General features: G+C 40.6%; 1 protein-coding gene across 3 annotated transcripts in view; it reads left to right on the plus strand.

Moving 5' to 3' along the window:
• The first annotated feature begins 654 nt into the window (after positions 1–654).
• Positions 655–25047, plus strand: part of HLF (HLF transcription factor, PAR bZIP family member) — a 77388-nt gene continuing 52995 nt past the window's right edge. Inside the window, exons 1-2 of one of the 3 annotated variants that reach the window (XM_023502160.2) lie at positions 655–828; positions 2967–3299. In XM_023502160.2, coding sequence (XP_023357928.1) covers positions 714–828; positions 2967–3299 — 448 coding nt within the window. In that variant the 5' untranslated portion in view covers positions 655–713. Of the gene's footprint in view, positions 829–849; positions 1324–2966; positions 3300–25047 lie in introns of those variants that run through there. The other 2 variants (XM_003767971.4, XM_031966439.1) reach the window with 2 other exon arrangements.

The raw sequence follows: 25047 nt of genomic DNA on the forward strand, positions 1-25047 counted from the left end.
CCCGGGAAGGACGCGCGCGACAACGCCAAACTCAGTATCGTGACGGCGGGGGTCGGAGGAGGGGGGGAGGCAGAGGCAGGGAGTTGGGGGGGTAGTGGCCCCGCCCCCGCACGCCTATGGGGGAGCGGTGCGGGCCCTGACGTCACTTTTGCCTGCGTCCCTGCACATGGGCTGCCGAATGCACTGAGCGGGCTGCTGCGGGCCAAGAGCTGGGAGCAGGAGCAGCAGCAGCAGCAGCAGCCTCGGGGAGGGGGGGGGGTGGGAAGCACGCGCGGCCTCGGGCTTTTGGGGCGCGGGTGCCCGGGCTATGCGGTGCATTTTTTAATTTTACAGTCCCCTCCTCTGTTTTTGCAATTTTCGCCCTAACATTTTGCAGAGGAGGGTGTCTGAGAAGGGTCTTGCAGGGACCCGTCTCGCACTTCGGCCGCTTGCCCAGGACCAGCTATTTCCTGAAACTTCTGTATTTTTCATTTGTGTGTGTGTGTATGTGTGTGTGTGTGTGTGTGTGTGTCTATGCACTTGATTATATTAGCATAATTTCCCTTACACTCCTCTGGCTTCCCCACAGCCCGGGAGGAGTACACGTTGACAGGAAGGAAAAGCGAATTGGGGCTGGGGGTTGGGGGGTGGGAAGGGGAGGATTTTTTTTTTTTTTTTTTTTTTTGCAAACAGAAAAGAGAAGGGGAAAAAAAAAAAACACCTAGTACACCGAGATGGAGAAAATGTCCCGACCGCTCCCCTTGAACTCCACGTTCATCCCTCCCACTTACGGCGTGCTCAAGTCCCTGCTGGAGAACCCCCTGAAGCTGCCCCTGCACCCCGAAGACGGTGAGAGTCACCACTGCTGCCGCCGCTGTTTGTCTTCCTCGGGTTCCTCTGGTTTGGAGAAAGAGACCTCCACGGCTGGGGCTTTCCCCGACTTTGCTTTTCTTCCTGGGCATCCACCTTGTATCTCCAGCCGCCTTCACCGCACCCCGCTCCCCACTTTGCCTTCCTCATTCTCTTCTCTCTACCCTTTCTTGCACTCCCCAGAGCCAAACCCGGTGCTGCTTCTGCTTGGATGCAATTGAGGATTGGCTCTCTCACCCGCTCTCCTTCTCCCTCCCCTCCTCCTCCATCGCCCACCCCCGAATCGTCTTTCCGCTTTATTTTAAGTAATTCTGGGAGCAAGTGCCCAACCTCTGTGGTTTGTTCAGCTGTGCAGGTAGGAGCTGATGCAACTTAAAATAGGGGTGGGGTGGGATGGGGAAAGTTCCCCCTCCCCCCCAATAGCTATTCCCACGAGTAAAGTTAAAGGCAACTAGAAGAGAGGAGCTTTGAGAGGTGAGAGTGTAAATGTCTACTTTACCTGGTTTTGAGGGACTCTTGGAAAGAGGTTTGCAGGCAGCAGTCCATGAGCAGTGTAATACAGTAATGGGATCAAGGTTGTTTTTTATTTTTATTAATTGAAGATGTGGATAAGAAAGGAGTTTTAAGAAGCGATTTTATTTTCACAAGTTGAAAGGGGTGTAGTGGGGGAAGAGATGGGCTTTTCTGGTAAAAGCTGATCCTCTAGCCAGTTTCTCCGGTCAGTTTCTCCCTCTACCTTTCCTGGTGGGAGAGGACTTGGAAGGATGCTCACGTGTAAAGTAAGACCAAATCTCATGACGTTCTGGCATTAAAGGTGTTGGGGAAAGATAGTCCGAGACATAGACTCCACTACTTCCCCTCCAATCTTCAGCCAGCAAAATGTATTATGCTAGAAATGTGATAAATTTGTGATTTAAGGCTCTGTTCTGTTTTCCAGCTAATCATGAGAGTAAGTCTAGTCATTTGTAGTATAAAGTCTTCTAAGTGACTCCCTTCTTAAAATTGATTTTAATTTGTACCTTCTTTTCTTAATCAAGACCTGTTTGCTACGAATTTTAGGGACTTGTTAAATTTCCGAAATGCAGAATGCATGTAATCCCCCTTTCCCAAGGAGAATCCGCTTTAAAAAAAAAAAAAAAAAAAAAAAAAGAACGTGTTAAAGAAATAATATATTTTAGAATATTCAGCATTCTAATCCGAGCTGTCAGGAAATTGACAGCTCTCTAAATCGTGGTATTTAGAGAATTGAAACCAGGTACTTAGGGGCCAGATTCCCCTGCGGGACTTAATGCCGTTGAAATTAACATGTCAAATGATCAATTATGCATTGAAGGAAATATCAGGTATTTGCCTTTACAAGATAGCTGCATGCACATGTATTAGTAAGTGTGTATGCGAGTGCTATCAGTTAAGCAACAGCTGTGTTTCTTGAAAAGTTGTAGACAAATACGATTGTTTTGTTGTTTTGTTGTTTTTTTTTTTTTAACGAAATCATCTTGAGATGCCTCCCGATACTAAGCATTTGAAGAAACATCTTGGTGGCCTCTTATAAGTTTTTTTTTAATCAAATAAAAAGCCCCCCTGAATAATTAATGTATTTTATAAATCTGGATTTTTATGAACCCCATGTAGAGTTTACTGAAATTGAGATATACCTGTATAGAGTCAGTGAATGTGTGTGTAAAATCCAAATGCCTTTAGCCTTAAAGGAGTTTGTAAGTAATCACAGTAAAGATTCTCCCTTACTGTAGATGTAAATTTTTTATGTCCTCCGACAGAACTCAACTGCAACTGATTGCCCCATTGTGGGCGCTTATGGATCAGCCTTATACAGCCAGCTTTTATCTTAGCTCATACTGAAGCCCCATCCAGTAAAGCAGATGCTTCTTTCCAAAGTAAATAGGGAGATTGCGAAAACCAGAGGGAACTCCACATTCAGCTAGACTTTTAACTCTGGATTATCTGAGGTCCACTGAGGACAAATGCAGGGGGACAGAGTGCCACTTAGGATGAGAAAAATTCCCAAGTGATTTTTGGAAGGAGAGACTAGTGACAGAGAAGAGCAGGATTAGTTTTCCTTAAAAAGAAAAAAAATTAACTTTTGTTTTCTGTTCTAGCATTTGGTAAAGAAAAAGACAAGAAGAAACTGGATGATGACAACAGTAGTCCTATGGTCCCCCAGTCTGCTTTCTTGGGGCCCACCCTGTGGGACAAAACTCTTCCCTATGATGGAGATACTTTCCAATTGGAATATATGGACTTGGAAGAATTCTTGTCAGAAAATGGCATCCCCCCCAGCCCCTCTCAGCATGATCACAGCCCCCACCCCCCTGGACTGCAGCCAGCAACCTCAGCTGCCCCCTCTGTCATGGACCTCAGCAGCCGGGCCTCCACCTCGGTGCACCCCAGCATCTCCTCTCAGAACTGCCTGCAGAGCCCCATCAGACCAGGTAAACCTCCTGGAAGGCTGCCCCCCCACAGGGTGGGGAGGGGGGGAGATGGAGGCTTCCTGGCCATGCCCAGGAATTGGAGAACCACAGGGGCCTCAGCTTGGAGAGACACTTGGTACAGGGGAACAATGTCTTGGCTCTGGAGTCAAGAGGATCTGGGTTCAGATCCTCCTCTGCTCAGGTTCAGGGCCTCTAGTTTCCTCATCTGTGAAACAAAACAGTTGAACTTGACGACCTAGGAAGGTCTCTTCCAGCTCTCAATGTTTCTACCAATCCTCATAAATCTTTCTTTGTTTTGTTTTGTTTTTAATGCCCAAATTACTCAGATAACAGGTAGAAACTGATTATTCCTTTCAGGGCTTAACTTAATAGCTTGTACATAGTAGGTGCTTAATAAATGTTTTTTGATTGAATTTTCTTGCCTGAATGATTCAGATAGGTTTCCTATACTGCTTCAGTTTTTTTGGTGTCTAGTCCTTCCTTTTATAGCTCTGTAGATTTTTCATGAAGAAAATAAACTGAGAAAAGATAGGAAAATAATTGGGGGTGAGAAACAGCATCCTTCTGTTTTGGGGTCTTGATGGTCAGACTGAGAAATTTAAGTCAGAAAAGGAGATTGACACTTTTAATAGTCTAGAATAATAGTCTGATGACTTTTTAACCATTTTGTTGAGATTTTAACCATTTTGTTGAGATTCTCAACTTCGATTTTCATCAAAAACCAGACCCCTTGTTTAATCTCACTTTGTTCCTCCAAAATTGTCTATAGATACAATGTTTGGTTTAAAAAAGTACTATTTTAAGGTGCATTGTGTGTGCTCAATATTTAAAAGAACTTTATGGCAAATTCTCTCCCCCCCCCCCAATGGTCTCATGATAATTGCACTTGTGTCTTGCCTAGAATTTCATGGGATATATAACTGGTACTTAAAATCCCTTCTGCACATGAAAGACAGAAAGATATCTGTTTGCAGGCCTACAAAGTTTTGCTCAGTGCAAAATGGGGGAAAAGAAAGACACTTTCATACTTGGGTAATTAGGAAGAAAGATGTAGCCAAAGAAGCCATCGGAATCTGTAGTCTGAAGGGAATGTGTCAATGATGGGATGTATGAGAGATCTTTATTACAGTCTTTCTCCGGTGTAACAATTTCTGGGACACAATGAGAGAGAATGAAAATAGAAAGAAACCATGTGAATAAGAAAACTGTTCTCTTAAAATGGAGTTGGAGTTGGGGGGGGGGTGTCTTTTCAACTCTTCCCTCTCCAAGTTGGAATCCTGACATTGAACCTCTTACCTCCTCTGTAACAGAATCTTGGGAAATCCATCCCTTTCTTGGGATGTGTTCTTGGGCTATAGCAAATGGGTCATGTTTTTGTTAGAGATATCTGCTTGTGAGAAGATTGGCCAGAGAAATCAATAGCCTTGTACAATTAGAAAAGCAGAAGCAAAAAATCCAAAGGAAAAGCAAATGTCCAAATAGAAATAGACTCCAGCACTGCAGTTGTTCCCCATGTTTTGTTTTGTGTATCTTATTTCCCCAAATACCTTCTTTTCAGAAGGCTTTGCACTAGTGTTAGAGGGATTAGGACATGTCTTGTTTCATTTTTGCAAGGTAGGGCAAGTAACTCCTCCCAGAATTAAATACTAGGGAGTGCATTCTGCAGGATAACTACTTCATGTGGGTATTTCAGTCCCAGTAATGCATGAATAGGCACTATGCCCCTTTGCCTTTTGACCTAATTAACTTATAATCTATCAATTAGTATTTATTGAGCAATTCCTGTGTTCAAATGTGTAGCTTGCATAGGGAATTGGCTTTATTCTAGCTAACGCTTGATAGCCCTAAGACCAGACTCTACCTCCCCATGCCCATTCTTGTTGAGTAAGAATCAATATACAGTGATTTCTCTCCCCCTGTCCCCAACATGCTGAAAAGAAATGGACATCTTTAGTGTCTACCTGGAAGAGTTCATTTGTTTCTCATTGACCTGATTCTTTTAGTGATCTTGGGTCATCACCTCCTACTTTCTTGCTGTCCCAGAGTTCCACCCCATAGTGTTAGAAATCTTGAATATGAAAGTACATCCTTCATCTCTGTTGATTTAAAAACAACAACAACAAAAAACCTAGCCAAACAGTCTTTGAAGGCTTTTTCTCTAGAGGCAAACTGTGCTTGAAACTCATTTTCTTTTTGACATTGAAATCTTAACAATAAATTCTAGTTAAAAAAAAAAGGCTTTACAAACAGCTATTTTCTTCAAATATATTAATTTTATTTAGAATACTAGTTCCCTGCTTAGGCAGTACTGCTAATTTTAAAGAATATAGTATATTCTATTATTATTCTCAAAATGGCCAGAGAAATGGAGGAAAGTCAGAACCTAGTTCATTGTGGCAGACTCCAGGTCTTGATGGACGTGAGTGAGAATTGCACAAGATGAGCAGATGTGAATGGTTTGCCATATGCATCCTTGGAGGGAAAAATTTGCTTTGATGAAATCACTGTATTAGAGTGTTAGTATTAGAGCTCAAAATAACAGAGAAGGCCATTCAGTTAATAAATATTTATTAAGGGCCTTCCATGTACCAGGCTCTGTGCCAAGAATACAGAGGAAGATAAAAGACATTTCCTGTTCTCAAAAAGCTTACAATCTAGTGGAGAGAGCTGTTATCAGAATCAGGAAGAACTGGGCTAAGTCCTGTCTGAAATACACTTACTGTGTGATCCTCTCTAAGACTTGGGTTGTAGGGAAGGAGTCAGTCTGCATGGGTGGAGGGCCTTGAAATTTCTTTCTACCCGTGATGTGCTGGAAACAATTTGTAAATTTTTAGTGTGAGGATTTATGCCTTAGAATCATCACTCACTACAAATCAGGGCTTCGTTGATTGTCCAGACATGAGAAAGTGTTGGAGAAAATGCTCATTTCCCCCTCCTGGAGAGCTGGTTGTAAAACACCCTAGGTCCAATCTGTAAATATTGCGTAGCTTTCTGGAATCCCCGGAGTCATTAGGTTATTGAGAAGGTGTGTGATACTAATAAAAATGTACTTATCCGCCATTAGCATGTTGGTAAAACTAAGATGTCAGGCTGATCTGGAGATAATTAGAGTGCAGTTTTACTAAACATTTGTATTCTGCTATTTGCTCAGCATGTATCCTTTAAGCCATGCTTAATAGCACCATGTCACCAATGGTGCCAGGTTGGGAGAAAGGAAATGAAGCTGTAAGCTGACATCTTATATATGTTTTTTTTCAAGACCCAATCCTTTTTGGAATAGTCAAATGAGCTTCCTGGTGAGGAGCATCTCACCCCAATTTGACCCTGATTCCCTATCTTACCTACTCATATTAAAACAAGCGGGATCCACTTTGTCAAGTAAACTGAAAGAATGAAATTTATATGACTGATTTTCCTGATTTTGGGGGAGAATTTTGTTCTTCCATTGGAGTTTGTGCGATTTATCTTTGGGGTCTACATACAGAATAATTTTTAAAAATTAAATGTTTTTTACTTCCAATTGCCTACATCTAAAAACTTTTAACTTTTTTTTTTTTGAATTTTGAGTTCCAAATTCTTTCCCTTGCTCTCCTCCCCCCTCATTAAGAAAGCAAGCAGTTTGATATGGTCTGTACAGGACAAGCAGGATAATTTGAGGATTCAACAAAATGATGAATGAAAAGATGTCCCCATGAGCTTGAAAGGCTCCTTCCCCCTGGCTTCCCAGGAGCTCTTCCTCCCAGAGGTTCCCAAACCAGCCAACATTGCAGTGCATTTGATGGTTTTATTAGCAGGCTCAAGCCAAAGGCCCAGGTTCCCCGTGTTTGGGAGGAGGTGGGGCTTCGTTTGGAGAAACGGGAATCTGCCTGCTTGCACTGAGGAGGGCCCTGAAAAGTGCTTGGTTTAGGACACCAGTTCCATGGAGGAGAAGTATACACAGTGTACAAAGGCAGGATTATGTCTGTCTCAGACTAGCCAAGCCAGTTCCTAAATTGGTTCCTTGTGGTGTCCTATGTTTTTGTTTTGTTCTGTTTTTGCGCGGTTGGGACTAGCCTGCCTACCCTGGTAGAAAAGTGAGGGGACCTCCGATTGCCTTTCAACTGTCTCTTTCCTGGGCTTGAGTTCCTCTGGGAATGAACAAGGTTTCATTGTCAGGTCAGAACCCTGTGGCAGCAAGACTTTATGGCTCACAGGGACCTCAGAGGCCTCATGGTCCATGTTGCAGATGAAACTAAGGCCCAGGGAGATGGAGCAGCTTTCTCTGGGTCACACATCTAGCAAGTGGAGCAAGGATTTCTTGGAGAAGGGGATTAGATTTGGATCTATTCTGCTCTAGGAGGTAGAAGGAAAAAAAATGGAGGTTACAAAGAAACCATTCTAGGCTCGAGGAAAAAGAACTTCCCGATGCTTTGGGCTATCCAAAAGTGAATGGATGACTTTGGTCCGATGCTAGACCATGGAGATCTATAAATAGAAGCAGGATGACCTTCTCAGGTTCTCCTAACCTCAGGTTCATTTGTAGGGGGATTCCTTCCATGTATGAGCTGAACGTCCTTTTGAACTCTGTGATTCCAAGAAGTGACTGAGGAGGGATTAGAACCCAGTTTTGTTTGTTTTGTTCCAAATCTGGGTTCCAGATAGTTAGTCTTTAGTGAAAAACTGAATCACAGGTATCTGCTGAACTTCTCACATGTGACTTGTCACTTCCCCCCATCTTCCATGCTTTATGTTTTCCAGTATCCCTTTATATGTTGTCTTCCCCTGTTAGAACAGAGGGCAACCCTTATCTTCCCCTGTTAGAATATAAGCATCTTGAAGGCAGGGCCTTCTTTCCTTGATTATATTTTTATTCTCAGTGTTTAACGTGCAGGAAACAGTTAATAATGTTCATTTATTGACAGCTGAACTTTTTGCATGTGGCTTCATTTCCCTCCCTTTCCAGCCCCTCTTTGCATATTATCCTCTCTTGTTAGAATATAAGCTCTTTGAGGGCCAGAGCCCTCTTGATTTTTTATAATTGTGTCCACAATGCTTAGTACAAATGCTTCACACTTAGAAATGCTTTTTAAAAATGTCTTATCTGGGCAGAATTCTAAGGAGCACTGAAAGCAGGCGAGAAGGAAAGAAGAGAAGGACTGGATGGGATAGGAGAACCTCAATGTACTTTTAGTAAGGAATTGAAATGTTGCCGGTCTTCTCTGGCCAAAGTTTGGGCCGCTGGCAGTGGGGGAGATGCATGCAGTTTAAGATGTCCAGTGTTAGCTCAGGGTCCACGCATGAGACTGTGCCACGGCCGCCAGACTGACTTGCTTTTAACCAGACAGCTGTGGGCTGCAGCCTCAGGGTCTGCCTTCCCTCAAGGGTCTGCAAGGCTGTAGGTTTTCCCAGGCGACGGAGTGAATTGTCTGCAGGCAGGCAGCAGCAACGACGGATGATTGCAGTGTGGCGTAGGGTATATTTCCCCTCCAGTATTTGGGAAAGTATCTCTAATCCGTCAGGATCAAGGAGCTTTCAAAGGGATCTAGCTGGCTTTGTTTTCATTGGACTGTTGGGATGCCAGGTGAGCTTCTTCATTCTGTATACAGAATGATTCGGCTTTCCCCTTGTATAGGCCTTGTACCTTGCTCTTCTTTATATTATCTGGTGTTAGTGGTGTGATAGTCCCAAAGAATTCCAACCTCACCAAACCTCGGCATTCTCATCTGGAAAGTAGGAGTGACAATACTGTCATGGCAGCCTCCCAGAGTTGTTAGATTTAAGTATTGCTATGGATATAAAGTGCTTTGCAAACTAAACTACTGTAATAATTGTTTGTTAACCGTCAGTCAACAAGCATGTGTTAAGACACTAGCCAGGTATGGAGGATACACATTTAAAATTGAGATATTCCCGACTTCAATGAGCTTACATTCTTCTGGGACAGACATAGCATGTTCATTTATAAGTAACTACAAGATATATATACAAAAGAACTGTCAAATATATTTACTAAAAAATACTTAGATTGTTTTGGGGGTAGTTGGGTAGGTCGGGAGGAAATCAGGAAGGCCTTGAAGTATTTGTTACTTAATCTGACCCTTGAATGGATGGACTTCTTTGAGGTTCCAAGAAAATGAGTTGAAAAGGGAGAGTATTCCAAGCATGAGAGGTAGCCTGGACAGAGGCCAGAAGGCAAGGGCTGGAATGTCATATGTGGAGATGGGCGGGAGGCCAATTTGGCTGGAGTGTGGAATTCAATTAACATTTATTAAGCACCTACCATGTGCCAGGTACTGTACTAAGTGCTGGGGATACAAATAAGGGGAAGTAAATCATTCTGGAAAGATCAGCAGGAGCCAGGTCATGAAGGACTTTATATTTAAAAAAAAAAAAAAAAAGAAAGAGTGTATTTTGTCTTAAAGGCAGTAGGGAGCCACAGATAATTCTAAGGACAGGGGATGACATGGGCAGCTGTGTGAAGGGTGTGTTGGAAAGGGAAGAGCCTGGGTGCAGGGAGCTAGTCAGGAGGCTATTGTTCTAATCCAGGGAAGAGGTGATGAAGGCCTGGACTAGGGTGATTATGATAGTGATTATTTATGAAGTACCTTCTCTATGCTAGAAGCAGTGCTTGGCGCCATGAGACAAACATGAGAATGAAGTAGCCCCTGCAGTCCCTGGATCTATCCTGAGACACGATCCCTAGGGATGCCACAGACACACGCTTATTTGGTGTCTGACTCGGGGAAAGGAGGAGAATGGCCGCCTTCCTGCCTTTCCCCAGCCCCAGGAGCTGCCACACAGGACCTCTTCCTCCCCTTCCACCTCCCACGATGGTATGCACACTTTGAATCATGTCCCCGCCTGCCCTGGCCTCCCTTGCCCCTCCCAGGGCAGCATCTGGCCACCTCCCCATTGCCCATCCACTCCTGCTCCTTGCTGCCACGAGCCCTGCCAACTCCCTTGCCCTCCCTGCACACCCACACTCACGTGAGCCCTGGCAGCAGAGGCTGCCTGAAGGTCCATGTGCCATCGGCACGTGGCCATGCCCTCTGGAGTCTGAGACTGGGTGGTGATCTGTTTCTTTCTCTCTTTCTCTGTCTCTGTCTCTTTTCTCTCTCTCATTCTGTTTCTCCCTCTCCCCCCAACTCTCTTTCTCTGTCTCTCTCCTCTTCCTCTCCCCCTCCTTGTCTCTGTCTCTCTGTTTCTTTGTCTCTCTCACCTTCCTTCTCCTTTTCCCTCTTTGCCCCTCCCACTTCTCCCTCCCTCCTCCTCTTCTTCCCTCTCTCCTGATTGGGAAGATTCTGCCCCTGAAAGAATAGAGTCAAACTGATAGGAGAAAAACCAAGCGAGGTGGGGACATCTCTTGAGCCAGGAAATCTCTCTGCTCGGCACAGCCCCTTCCAAAGCCCATCTTCTTTCCTCTCTTCTCTCTCTTGCTGACGGGGCCTGAGTATTATTGAGAGGTCCATGATTTTTTTTAAGTCACTCCATTCCAAAAGCCAGGAGAGTGTTTTCTCCACAATCTTATGCATGTCAGATGAGAAAAATATGGAGAGGCAGGCAGATGATAGAAAGATATACAGCCAGCCAGAATAGGGAGAGAATGAGAGGGAAAGCTCAGAGGCATTTGGTAAAGCTTAATGTAGGAAGGCAGACAGTTCTAAATTAGGGTTCTTGCCTATCTTTCCTTTGAACTTTGACTAATTGTGTTGATCATAGTTTATTTCTCTGTAAATTGGGGATAATAACAGGCACTTTTTCCTTAATGGGATCATTGTGAAGGAGACACTTTGAAAATCATGGGATTTATTATTTCTCTGTGACCATTTTTAATGTCTTAAATGAAAAATGACAGGGAGAATGAGGCTAGTTAGGCACAATCAGTAGCACTTGTAGATGCCTTAAGGTTTGAAAAAGCACTTTAGAGAGGTTATCTCATTTGCTCTTACAACAGCCTGGGAAGGGGGAGGGGGCATTATTAATCCCTTTTTTTACAGATGGGTAAATTGAGGCCCATGAAGGTAAATAACACAGAATCTCACAGAGTACATATTTAAGGCATGGTTTGAATTTGGGTTGTCCTGACTCTCAAGTCCAACACTGTTCACTGCTCCACTTAGCTATCCTTGGGAACGTAGTGATATAGAAAGACCAAAGAATCCTAGCATTGTATAGCTATGGAAGGACTGAACAGAAATTCCTTTGCAGCTGTATCCAGGAATATTGTCACCTGGGAGAGAAATAGTTGAGTGTAAGGATGTAGGGTAGAGAGGATGGTCTGACTTCATGGTCCAGCCGGGTCCCTGGGGATGGTGCAGGAGTGGAGCTAAGTCCTTCCAGAAGGGCTGCACAGTGGCAGGAATCAGGACGACAAGAACTTCCTCCCTTAAGAACTCCACCCCTCTATGGGACAAAGCTCCATTTGTCCAGTACTAGCTATGACTTTGTCTTGTCTAGCCATATCATTTTAGAGATGGGGAGAACTGAGGCCCAGAGACAGAAGTAGTTTGCTAATTTAGGTGATAGAGGATAGACTTCTGGGTCTGGAGTCAGGGAGGCTTGAGCTCAGATGTAGCCTCACTTAATAGCTGTGTGACTCTGGGCAACTAGTTACTGTCTGCCTCGGGTTTTTTGGATTGTAAAATTAGGGTAATAATAGCTCATTATGAAAAAGGCACTTTGTTTCTTCTTTACAAAGCACTTACCTCCCAAGGTTGTCTCAAGGATCAAATAGCATATTAAACATGATATTTGTAAAGCACTTATTTTGTAAAACTTTTTTCCTCTCTTCCTTCCTTCCTTCCTTCCTTCCTTCCTTCCTTCCTTCCTTCCTTCCTTCCTCCCTCCCTCCCTCTCTTCCTTCCTTCCTTCCTTCCTTCCTTCCTTCCTTCCTTCCTTCCTTCCTTCCTTCCTTCCTTCCTTCCTTCCTTCCTTCCTTCCTTCCCTCCTTCCCTTCTTTCTTTCCTCCTTCCCTCCTTCCTTCCTTCTTCCTTCCACTTCACTTATTAACAGAAAGAGAATTTGAACTCAGGTCTTCTAGTCTCAAATCAGTGCTCTTTCAACTATAGTAACAGTTCCTCTGAAGGGGAAGGAAGTATGGTATAGAGTTTGTGTTTATTTCTGTAATGGGAGAAATTTCAGTGAATCTGTTCTTCCGCTTGACATTTTGCCCTTTGGTACATAGGGTGTTTCCAGAGGGCCCAGACATTAGCCTATTAACCCAGCCTTTGCTTCCTAACTTGGCTTAGTGTTTCCCTTGAGAACGTGGGACCTCTTGGCCTACAATGTACTGGACCTGTCAAAATCGCTTGTGTTGGGAGGCTGTTTCTTTAGATTTCGTTTACCCTGGGGAGCCCTGCTTTCAGCCTTAATGTTCTGAAGTTGTTTTTGGTTGAATCCCAAACAGCAAAATAAGTTCTTTGGGGAGATAGTATCTCCTCTGAGCCAGGCTTCATTCCTGCAGCCACAGGGAAAGCAGGAGTATAGGTGTATCCATTGAATCTTTATTCCTTCCTTTTTATTTTTCTTCTGACCCATATTCTGGCCCACAGTAATCCTGACTCTTCAAAGTCTCCAAATCCTGGTATGCCCCTGGGTTAGATGATGATGATAATGACTCCCGGAACCTTTGACCTTTTTTGTGTCATGGATCTCCTTGCCAGTCTGGTGGAGCTTGTGAACCCATAGTTTTGAGGGTTTCTTTGACTCAGTATTTTTAAGTGCATAAAATAAAATATAGAACCTTACAGAGAAAACTGATTATGTTGTAATAAAGCTCATGGACCCCTCAGAAATCCATGGAATCCAAGGTAAAAATCCCTGGTTTACAAAAATATTAATGTCAGTTCAATCAGAAGGAACTTGTTTATGTTTTTTAAATTAATTTTTTTATTATTGCCATACATTTTTCTCTCTCTCTTCTTTTTCTCCCTTTTCCTTTCTCCCTATACTTGGGGGAAAAAAAAGAATAAACAAAATCCTTGTAGTAAATATGTATAGAGAAGCAAAAAAAAATCTTATATTATTCATGTTCAAAAATGTGTCCCAGTCTATCACCTCTCTGATAGAAGAGGGGCAGCATGCTTCATCATTGGTTTTATGTTGATTTGAACTTTGAAGTAACAATTGTTTGTTTTTGCAATGTTGTTACTGTGTAGTATATATTTTCTCTTGGTTTTACTCACTTCAGTTTCCATTAGTTCATACAAGTTTTGCCTTGTTTCTCTGAAAACATCTACTTCATCATTTCTTATGACACAATAGTCTTCCCTCATATTTATAACACCATAATATATCTAATCATTTTTCAATTGATGGATGTCCTCTTAGTTTTCAATTCCTTGTCACTATAAAAACTATGTTTGCTCATGTATAATCTTTTCTTCTTTCTTTAATATTTTTGGGTTTTAAGTCTAGTAGTGGTATATGTGTTGAGATATGTGATATAATACAAAGGATATGCATACTATAATCATTTTAGGGCATTAATTTCAAATTTGACTTTTCTAATTTACAGTGTTAGCAACAATAGATCAATTTGCTTGTTCCCATAGCTCCACGCATCAATATTTGTCATTTTCCCTTTTTTTGGTCAAGTTTGCCAGTCTGATGGGTGTGAGGTGGAATATAAATAATTTGCATTATTTGTATTAGATAGCATTATCTAATTATTGATTATTGGAGATTTTTTTCATATAACTATTTTTGATAGGTTGGCTATCTTCCCATGAGAATTGCTTATTCATATCTTTTGACCATCTATCAATTGAGCATTGGTTATATTATATATATATATGTATATATATTGGTCTTATACATTTGAATCATTTCATTGTATATCTTGAAATTTTTTATAGATTTTTATAGAGAAACTTACTGAGAAAAAATTTTTTTCCTCAATTAACTGTACTTAGAAGAACTCTTTTACTGATTAGTTGGTTTTCAAAGTCCTTCATAACTTACAGCCCTTCTACCTTTTTAGTCTTCTTACACATTTTCCTTGATACAGTATAATTAATGATACTGTCCTTTTGACTTTTTCATAAATACTATATTCCATCATATGCTCCAGGCATTTTCTCTGACTCTTCCCCCATGCCTTGAACACTTGTGTTCAAGTAACACAACTTGTCTGAGGCCATATTTGAACTCAGGTCTTCCTGTCCCAGCACTCTACCTACTGCACCACCTAGCTGCCACTCTTGGAACATAACAAGTGCTTCATGGTTTTGATTGATTAACTAACACAAAGCCCCAGTCCTGATAAATTATGAAATCAAAAATGTTCATTGTTTCCTGTGATGACCGCATATTTTAAAATCAGCTGGAGTAAGGAATTCAGGTTAAGGGAGAATCCTCTATCTTTATTCTCTGTGGAGGTGAAGGGGGATGGCGATAGGAATGTGAGCAGCCGTGACAGGAACCCAGCCAGCAGTCTCTCTGCCTCTCTCTCTGCCCCTCTCTCTCCATCCACCAAAATCATCTCTACGTCATTTCCCATACAACACCTCAAAACTTGAACAGAGAGTGGGTGGGACCATTCTTTCTCCAAGCATATATTAATAGAGTATGGTCCAATTACTATTTAGCCTCACATGCTTGGGACCTCAGTGCATCAACTCGAGCTTCAGCCCATTACAGTTTCCTATATTTTAGCAGTGGCTCATCAACTAATAAGAAAAAAATTTAAAACAAAACTATTATCTTTTAATAATAAACTATTAATAATTATAAATGACAAGTTAGAAATAATTATTTTATATACCATCAAAGTAAAACTTAGAAAGTCAAAGAAATGAAAAGGTTTGGAGAAGTGACTTCTCCATGAATGATTCCATCCCTTTGTATCCAAGTAAGTCTATGTATATAATCAATTCAAGATTCTAAATATCTCATGCTGTCCTTTAAAACCCAATAAAATACAGTGTGATCACTAGCTTGCTATAGACAGAAATTCAATCCAGATGTATCATCATCATCATTATTAACCATTTATTAAATAGTTTCTATATCTTGGATGAAGAGGATATGGATAGAGGGCCAAATAGATTGCAGTTACACCCACCTTACCCTCAAGAAGCTTAAAATTTGGGAATATCTTGGAGTAGATGTAAAATGAGTCTATCTATTTGGCAAATGTTTATTAAACCCTAATGTGCTGGTGATAACGGAAACAAAAATGAAACTGTGCTCAAAGGGTTCCATTTTTCAGAGAAGTCAAAGGCCAGGGCTTTACCATTACCAGCCTGAGAGGGTCACAGAAGGCTTCCTAAAGGCGGTGACATGTTGGTGCAGAGGCTTGAAGGCTGAGAGGAAGGAATGCACTCCAGGAATGGGGAGCAGCCTGCTGCAGACACAGCTGCCAAATTGAGAAAACAGGTAATGGGCTGGTTTGGCAGGAATATAGCATGAGTAAAGGGGAATGATATGAATTTTTTAGGGAAATGCAGGTTAGAGCCAGATTCTGGAGGACTTTAAATGGTAGCTCTGAAGTCTTTGTATTTTACTCTAGAAGGAATCAAGGACTCTGGAACATTTTTGAACAGGGTTAGGAAGACTGTTTGGCAATTGTGTTGAAGATAGGGCAGGAAGTGAAGCAGGGATGGGATACCCATGAAGAGGGCATTCCAGTTGTCCACCTAAGAGGTGATGAAGGTCTAGAATAGAATGGGGGATGGTGGGCTTGTAAAAGAGCAAATTAGAATAATGAGGGCAAGTGTAGGAGATGCTATGGAGTTATAATTGACTGATTGGATATTGGGGAGTGAGGGAAAGGGTTACTAGAAGGATGGTAGTATTTTCAATAGAAATAAGGAAATTTGGAGCAGAAATGGGGGTGGAACTATAGATGAATTCAGTTCTGAATATGTTGACTTTTACAACCTCAGAGACAACTAGGTAAGAGCTGTCCAGCAGTCAGTGAAAGGGGAGCCAGAGTTCAAAAGAAAGATTAGGTCGAATATATAGTTCTATATTCTATACAGAATGTGTGTGTGTGTGAGTGTGTGTGTATGTGTGTGTGTGTGTGTGTGTGTGTGTGTGTGTTCTATATAGGATCTATCTATGTAGAAATGATAATTGAAGTCTTGGGAATAGGAGTGATGAATAACAGTGAATTGTTGTAGAAAGCAATTGCTATGGGAATTGGAAATAGGGAGATTTCCAGGGAGTAAGGTAGTCTGGGAAGTCTTTTTATAGGAGTTTGGCTTTGAACACTGAAGGATAGGATATAGACAAATTAAGTCAGAAATTATCTAATATGTGCCTGCTGGCATTGGAGATACAGAAAAGACAAAGACCTCCAAGTTCTCCCCAACAGTCCTTTGTTTCATGGAATGGACAAGTCTAATGGGAAAACAACTATAGATACACTGTGTGTGTGTGTGTGTGTGTGTGTGTGTGTGTGTGTGTGGATCCAAATACATATATGTGTGTGTATATATATATATATATATATATGTATATATGTAAACATTTTAAGTTAATTTGGAGTTGATCTACAGAGAATACACTGGGGATTGAGAAAGAAGGTGGGATTTTAGCTGAGATGTGTAGGGAGCTAAAGAAGCAAAGAAATATTCTTAATCTAGGTTCTTTGGACAAATTTCAGAGAATCCATGAATTTAGATGAAAAGACCATGACATCTGTATTTCCCCTAACCTCTAATTTGAAATTTAGCATTTCCTTTAATTATTTAAAAAACATTTTTCTGATCAGGAGTCCATAAGCCTCATGTGACTGCCAAACCTCCCTTGGTCTAAATAAAGTATTTGTATTTTATCTGAGCAAGAGGTCTAACTTGTGAACATCTTTACCTGAGTTCAAGGTTAGGCCTTTAAATACCTTTGATCACTTGGCATTTTGTTGTTTTTGGCAATCAAATAATTATTAGCATTTTAAAATAAATGTTCTCCTTGAAGACATCAAATAGCCTTATAAAATATGATGCTCTAATGATTTAAGTGTAAGCAGTTAAAAAACAGAGAATAATTTTGACATAACATAAGTTGCCTGTATTTGTGATTGTCAAATGAAACATTTTGGCAAAGAAAAGTTTGAGAGATTTCTTAATTTCAAATGTTCTTTCCCAGTCTGTGGAATTTTTAAAGTCTAAAACCTTATTGAGATTGACCTGTCCCAGGAGAATTGAGGGACTTTAACAAATGCAATTCATTAATATTCATCATTTTGAAATTTACAAAAAAAAATTTTGTCTTATGAAAGCTTAGCGGATCTTGCCAATTGAGTTGATTTTTATGGTTCTTTTTGAAAGAGTTTCCTACCTCAGGGTTATATGACATTATTGATCATGTGAGTTGATCAGCAGTGGGAATGAATGGATGCCTTAATAAAAATCCCTGGCTGTATCTCTGGCTTGGTACCTGATATCTCACATGGGAGAAAAAAGAATCATTATTCTAGCATTATGTACTATATTCCTGACCCTGATTTTTTTTTCTGAAGTCTTGCACTGATATATGTGAGGACCATACTGGGGTATCAAGCCAAGATTACAGACAGACTGGCATAGCTGCCATAACCTGAAGCCATTTACTTAAATACAAAATAGAAACAATCACGGTGTACTAATGTAACTTCCAGCAACATATTACAGATGATTGAAGGGCTCTCTGGCAGAATTTAACCTTTATGTATTTACTTAGAAAAATCAATCAATTATTGAACATTTATAACTTTTGCATGCCAGGTGCTGCGCTTAACTTAGGGTATTTAAAAGATTTAATAAACAATTCAGATGCTGATCATATGAATTAGCCTTGGAAGAGGACTAAGAGATTGTAGATTTAGGGCTGGAAGAAATCCTACCCTCTCATTTTAAAGATAAGGAAATTGAGACCAAGAGGTTGCCGAATGCCATGGTAAAATGGCAATCCGTATTTGAAACCAAGTCTCCCATCTCCAAATACAAGACTTTACATTTCCTTGCTGCTTCTAAAATTTTTTGTAGATAAGGAAATCACAGCCTTAGTCATTTATCAGCTATGTGACACTGGGCAAATTATTTAACTGCTTTCTGCTGCAGTTTCCTCATCTGTAAAGTGGAGATTATAATAAAATGGGGATAACCCCAAGATTGTTATGGGGATAAAATAAAATGTAATAATATTTATGAAATGCTATCTATAATTAACTATTATAATCTACATTTTTATTTTTGTTTATTTACTTTTTGGGTTTTTTTCTGAGCAATTGGGGTTAAGTGACTTGCCCAGGGTCACACAGCCAGGAAGTGTTAAGTGTCTGAGGGCAGATTTGAACTTGTGTCCTCCTGACTTCACTATCCACTATGCCTCCTCGCTGCTCCATAATCTATATTTTACAGCACTTTTAAGTTTGCAAATGTATACTTTATTAACATATTTTGTTTTCTCAGCATCTCTTTGAAGCAAGCCCTATAAACATTATTGTCACTGTTTCCCAATGAAGAACTGACACTGAGTAAAAAAGACATGTCTTTATAAGCGTCAGAGTTAGGATTAGACTCCATTATTCTTCTGAGAACTTCTAAATCCCCCAGAAGTCCTGCATTCTGTCTTAAACCATATTGCCTTTGAAGTAAGAAAAATTGACCAAGATCTCATGAGTAAGAATTAATAATCTGGATTGGAAGCCAGGCCTAATGACTCAAAATCTATGCTCTTTTCATAACAGTGGCCTAATAATGTGCAAAGAATTCTTTAAAAACAAACAGAAACCCTTTTTTTCCCCCTCTGATCTCATTATCTCCTTGCTCCTCTACAGCTTTATTCCTTCCTAGTGTGAATGTAGTTCCCTGAAAAATCACATGAAGCATCTGGTACACATTCGTCAGATTTTTTTTAAAGTAGAATTTAAGAGCACTTATCCATTGGTGGGCAGCACACTGGGACATTGGAACTTGGGGGTCTTGTAAGTCAGGAGTTCTCTGCTGCTAATTCTCACCTTCCCTCTCCCCATTCACCTGGAAAAGACTCTGTCCCTAAAGATGTCACGTGCGTGCGTGTGTGTGTGTGTGTGTTTAAGTTAGTGTGTGCGCACGTGTGCGTGCGCATGCTTGCATGTCACAATCAGATGCCTTGGAGAGCTGCATCAGTAAATTGTCTGTGACAGAATGTTCTCTTAGAAAGTGCAGTCACATAAATGGATTGTCGGAAATAAATGGTTTGGCAATGATTTCTTTGAGTATGGGGAATGGCAGTGATCCCTTTTCTGATAAACTCTGGATAACAGGCTCCTCTGATTTCTTTGCTGTTGGGCTTGGGCAGGGGCCAGTGGGTCAGAGATGGAAGGACTGTCTCACTTTGCTCGGGCTTGTGTTTCTGAATTGGATGTGAATGGTTAAGTGGGATTGATCATCTATGGGATGCTTGGTAGTGCTCTCTCTCTCTCTCTCTCTCTCTCTCTCTCTCTCTCTCTCTCTTCTCTCTGTCTCTGTCTCTCTTTCCTTCCTTCCCTCCTTCTTTTTCTCTTTCCTCTTTCTGTCTCTTTCTCTCTCCCTCTTTTTCTTTCTTTCTTTCTTTCTTTCTTTCTTTCTTTCTTTCTTTCTTTCTTTCTTTCTTTCTTTCTTTCTTTCTTTCTCTCTGTCTCTCTGTATCTCTTTCCTCTCTTTCTCTGTCTTTGTCTATCTCTCTCTCTTTCCTTCCCTCCCTCCTTCTCTCTCTCTTTCCTCTCTCAGTCTGTCTCTCTTTTTCTATCTCTGGCTCTGACTCTTTCTTCCTCTCTCTCAATACAATGAACTGATTAAAAGAGAAAGTCTGTGGTTTAATTTGGAAAGGATCTCACAAACCTCAAGGATTGGAAAGTAATGCCATAAACCAACTGTGCATGATAGCATTTATAAATCATCTTTCAAATTAGCCAGGCCAGGACTTTTGCCCCAAAGTGTGAAAGATTTTGCCTTACTCTTCCTCCCCCACGGCTCTTTAAAAAAGAATAACATGGATTCAGCCTTACAAGAATGCTTTCTGTAAGAAATAGATCATGAGGTTTTTAATGTGATCTGTGATCTTGGTTTAAAAACTTTTTTTAATAATTGTATTTCAATGTAATTGAAATATTTACTCTGTACTTTATTTTAGATACTTAAAAACATTCTAAGAAGAGGCTTCACCAGAGTGCAGAGCAGTTATGACTCAAAAAAAAAAGAATTAAGCCCCTAGTTTAGATGGTATCATTATGTTGGAATAGGATCTTTCAATTGAGCAAGCATTTATTAGGGGGAGGAGAAAGTAGAAAGCATTTATATAGCACCTACTATGTGCAAGCACTGTACTAACTGCTTTTTACAAATATTATCTCATTTGATCCTCACAAACAACCCTTATCCTCATTTTATACTTGAGAGAGCTGAGCCAAACAGATTAAGTCTCCTGGGTCACACAGCTAGGAAGCATCTGAGGCTGGATTTGAACTAGGAACTTTCTGAATCCAAACCCAGTGTTCTATCCACTCTACCACCTCTCAGTTCCAGCTGTATGCATGGGATTGTGCTAGATGCTGAGGATACAGTGACAAAATGAAAAAACAATTTCTGTCATCCATTCTACTAATGATTCAATTACTCTTGCTTTCCATTCTAGCACCAGGAGCCATCAGAATATTTAGGTGGATTAGGTGTCTTTCTTGGGAGCTGGTACTTGACTACAGCACAAGGTGCCCCATTGCTGTAACACTGACAGAGAGGAATCCACTTTTTCCGAGGCTACAAAAATCTTTTCTCCCTTCTTCCCTGACTTTATTTTATAAACACCATAACTCCATTCAAATTGTCTTGCACTCTTCCAGTGAGCCAGAAGCAGATCAGATTAGAATGTCTGGCATATCTGTGTTTTCCAGTATTCTAAAGTAGGTGCTAGATATAGGACCCCAAAAGTGGCCATTCCTTTGGTGGTGGTCAGCTACATTTAGGTGCCCGAGGCTGGTTGTTAAGGAAACAGCAAAAGAAACTAGGAGTCCAAAAGTAACTTTGAATCCATGTGGACACTATTTTCTCCTGATGCTCAAAGAACAGCTAAACCTCATTAATTCAGAATATGTTGTAATTTGATCTTAGCTGGGCTCAAGTTCACTTTTGAACTACCATACTCTTGTGTGGAAAAATGATATCGAATAAATTAATAGTATAAATGCATTTTTCAGGGGAGTTGTTTAACTCAATAGCACAAAATTGTTTTTCATGGGCTACACAGGCTGTGTGCAAATGGATGCTTCTAATTACAAGTTACTCCTATCTGTTTATTAAAATAGGTTTAGACATTGATAGCAATATATCTCTGTAATTCAGACTTTTTCATAATCGGTCAAAGCAAATCCTATCTGATTCCTCATCATGGTGTGAAGGTGACTTTGGGTCTCCAAGGCCCCCAAGCTGGACAAGCTTTGAGCATAGTCCCAGAGATGGACTCTGAGTCTCTCATCTGAGAACTAGCATAGCTAAGTTCAAAGAAGCTCATGATAAGACATGTGATTTTTTTTTTCTGGCCCTGGCAACCCACAAAGACAATGTACTAAGTCATGGTAGATCTGTGATCTTAATTGACAGAGAAAGCAGTATCTCAGCTCCTAAAACACTGAATTTTTATCTTCTTAGAGTGGGTCTGAGATACCACTAGATGGTTGTATTATTTGTAAGACTTGATGAAATTCATCTCAGAAAGATGATTACCTAAATTTTCTCATTCCATTATCCCAGCCCATATTATAAGAACATAATCATGTCTGACATTTAAGAGGGTACCCCCACTTTATCACTGTCAAACTGACAGCTGAACAGCTGCTAGTTAAATTATACTTCATTGAGAAATGCTGAGATTGATCCCAGCCTGGAAAGCAATAGAGGTATAAAGGTTAAGGATGGGTAGAGTAGATGAACAAATGGTCATTTGCAGTATATTATAATCATCACAACATGTATACTATGGTAGAGGGCAAGCTTGGGATTGATCATTAGATGCTATCAATGAACAGGAACATTGTCAACTTGGAGTACTTTTTTTGTGTGATGTTTTTGAGTTACTTTATAGAAAAAAATTAATTCCCTCCACCTCTGTGACTTTCAAACCCTGGAATGTCCCTCTATCTCTATGGTTCCCACCCTTCTTTCATGGAGTCCTCTTGGAACTTCGATTTTGAAGAAGGGGCCAGACCTGCCATCCTTCAGTCATCTTCTAGCCAGGGTTCTGACTCTTTAGACTTTGCTACCACGCCTCCTCATAGGTATTTTCTTCTCCTACTTTTTCAGGTCTTTTTTATGGGTTGCTTTCTCTGTTAGGCCATAAACTTCTTGAGGGCAGGGGCTGTCTTCTGTTTGTATCCCTAACACTCAATACAGTGCCTGGCACATAGTCAGTATTTAGTAAATGCTTGCTGACTCATTGGCTTTTTCAGTCATTTTTACCTGGCTGGTCAGTTGTGGCCCTTCTGCTGGTGAGGTGGTTGTGGTAATAGTTGAGACCTAGGTTACTTTCATGTGTACTAAATACCTCCATCCTCCTGCCTCCCCTACTGTAAATCACTTAAGTACAGCTCTGTCTGCTTAGCACAGAAAAGGGAGAAGGGGAAACTGAAAAGAAAGAAAAAAAAAATAGATCTTTCTGTTGAAACCGAGTGGAAACATAAGGAGATTGAAAAACAAGTAGGTTATTTGGGGGGAAAAAAGGGAGGGGGGGGGAGCTTGCTAAACAATGCGGGAAAACAAGAAGTTAAGTGATTTAAGAATTGGATTAACCTGATATGACTTTGTTTTTCAACCAGATTAGAAATGTGGAGTTTCTTGGCATGGACCTCGATACAGTACATTGTGTGCTGTAAATATGGGTGTGTCGGGATAAAGCTTTTAAAGATACAGCCTTCTTAAGGGATCATGAAGTACATCAGTACTAGGCTGGTTTTTCCCCTTTTGCAAGGAGAGTTTAATACCTTGCTAAAGCTCCTCTGGTATGTTTCTCATGCCCAATCCAATCTCTGTTTGTGAACCCCTTGATAAAAGGAGAGACAAAAACTCCTAACTTTAAATCCATTGAATCCACTAACTTTAAATCCATTAAAAAATAAAAAGGATGCAGGAAATCTAATATAAATATAATATCGATGACTGAAATTTAGACTGTTCCTGTGAGTATATTCTCCCCTTTGTGAAGAAAAAGAAAGGTAGCCAAGTTTGGTGTTTTCTTCTTTTCTTCTTCAGTACTTATTATTCTGACCAAAGGGCAGCTTTGAAAAACCTTGGACCAGCGTCTCTGGCCGGAAAACATGGAGGTCACTGAGAAGTTGTTTTCAAGGAAGGCAGGATCATCACATGCTGTGACAGAGATTCACTCTTCTCATCCTTCACCTATCCAACTGGTTTTAGGGGTTCTTGAAAGTCGTTTTGTCAGTACTTCCCAAAATGCATTTGTGATTGCATCTCATTAAAAAAATTTTTTTTAATTTTGCTAGACTTTAGGGCTTCTGCCCATAGAAGCCCTTCACTGCTGCTTCTAGAAGGAAACCAGTAATTATACAATCCTAAGTTTGTGATCAGAGGATTGTGGGTACTGACAGTAGACCACTTAGTTTATCTTCTCAGGTACCATAGTTTTCTTGTCTGTAAGTGGGAATAATTATACTTGCTTTGCCTTACTTGTGAGTCTGTTTATAAGAATAGAATTAAATAGTTGTAAAATACTTTGAAAAAAGTATCAGCGTATTCTATTATATCCTTATTACTGATCTTAGAAAAGAGCAAAAAAAAAAAAAAAAAAAAAAGAAAAGAAAAGAAAATGGGGTGACAAATTGTTTTAAAGCTAGACAAATGATAAAGGTGAGAACGTTGACCCAGGTATTTAGAGTTGGGAGGCCTGGAATTTTGGTTTAGATCTTATTCTTATTACTTACTATGAGTGTGACCTTGTTCTGAGACTCTTTCCTCAGGCTATAAAATGTGGAAAAAATAACACTTGTATTCCATATCTCCTAGGATTATTGTGAGGATCAAATGAAAAAAAGTATTTGAAAGTACTTGCTTAAGACCAAGATGGCATCTTTAGATATTATTATGCCAGACTCTGTTAATAACTATGTCTGTGAGCTTGGGGGATCACTTCACTTTATTATTATTACTTTTTTATTTGATCACTTTACTTTCTGACCTTAGTTTCCACATCTATCAATTAAAGTGACTGGTCTAGAACTTGGAAAGGTCCCTTCCAATGTCATCCTACTACATTGTATTCTCTTAAGGGTACTGTGGGATGGCAGGCAGCCAAATTATTATGCAAATGAAATTAGAGTCGATGTTGCTTAGGATAATTCCTGGAAGGGGGTTTGGGAAGGATTGACTTCAAATAGTAAATAAGCTAGAGTTTAAATACTAACGTTAGCTTTCTCATCAGCATTAATGGTAATGCTGAATGAGGGAACGATTAGGACTTGTAAAATAATGGTATCTGAAAGTTGATTGTAATTCAGAATTACCCGGTTGGAATAAGCACGATGAAGAAAGAATGTTGGACTTCTTAGACACATATTATTAGACCTACCAAAACACACACATACACTCTCTCTCTCTCTCTCTCTCTCTCTCTCTCTCAACCAAAGGAGAGGAAAAACTCAAGGCCAGTCACTAGTTCCTTTGATGGCAGCTTTCCTGCAAGAGTAGCTGACAACTGTATCTTTGGCCGGACCTCTGGGTGGTTGGACATCCTTGCAGCCAGCCAAGTAGAGCTTGTCAGTGCCAGGCCGCTGGGCAAAACATCAGTGGTTCAGTCCAATGCTGTTCCTGTGCACCCT

The sequence above is a fragment of the Sarcophilus harrisii genome, chromosome 4 (genome assembly GCF_902635505.1).
Source record: "Sarcophilus harrisii chromosome 4, mSarHar1.11, whole genome shotgun sequence".
NCBI lineage: Eukaryota > Metazoa > Chordata > Mammalia > Dasyuromorphia > Dasyuridae > Sarcophilus > Sarcophilus harrisii.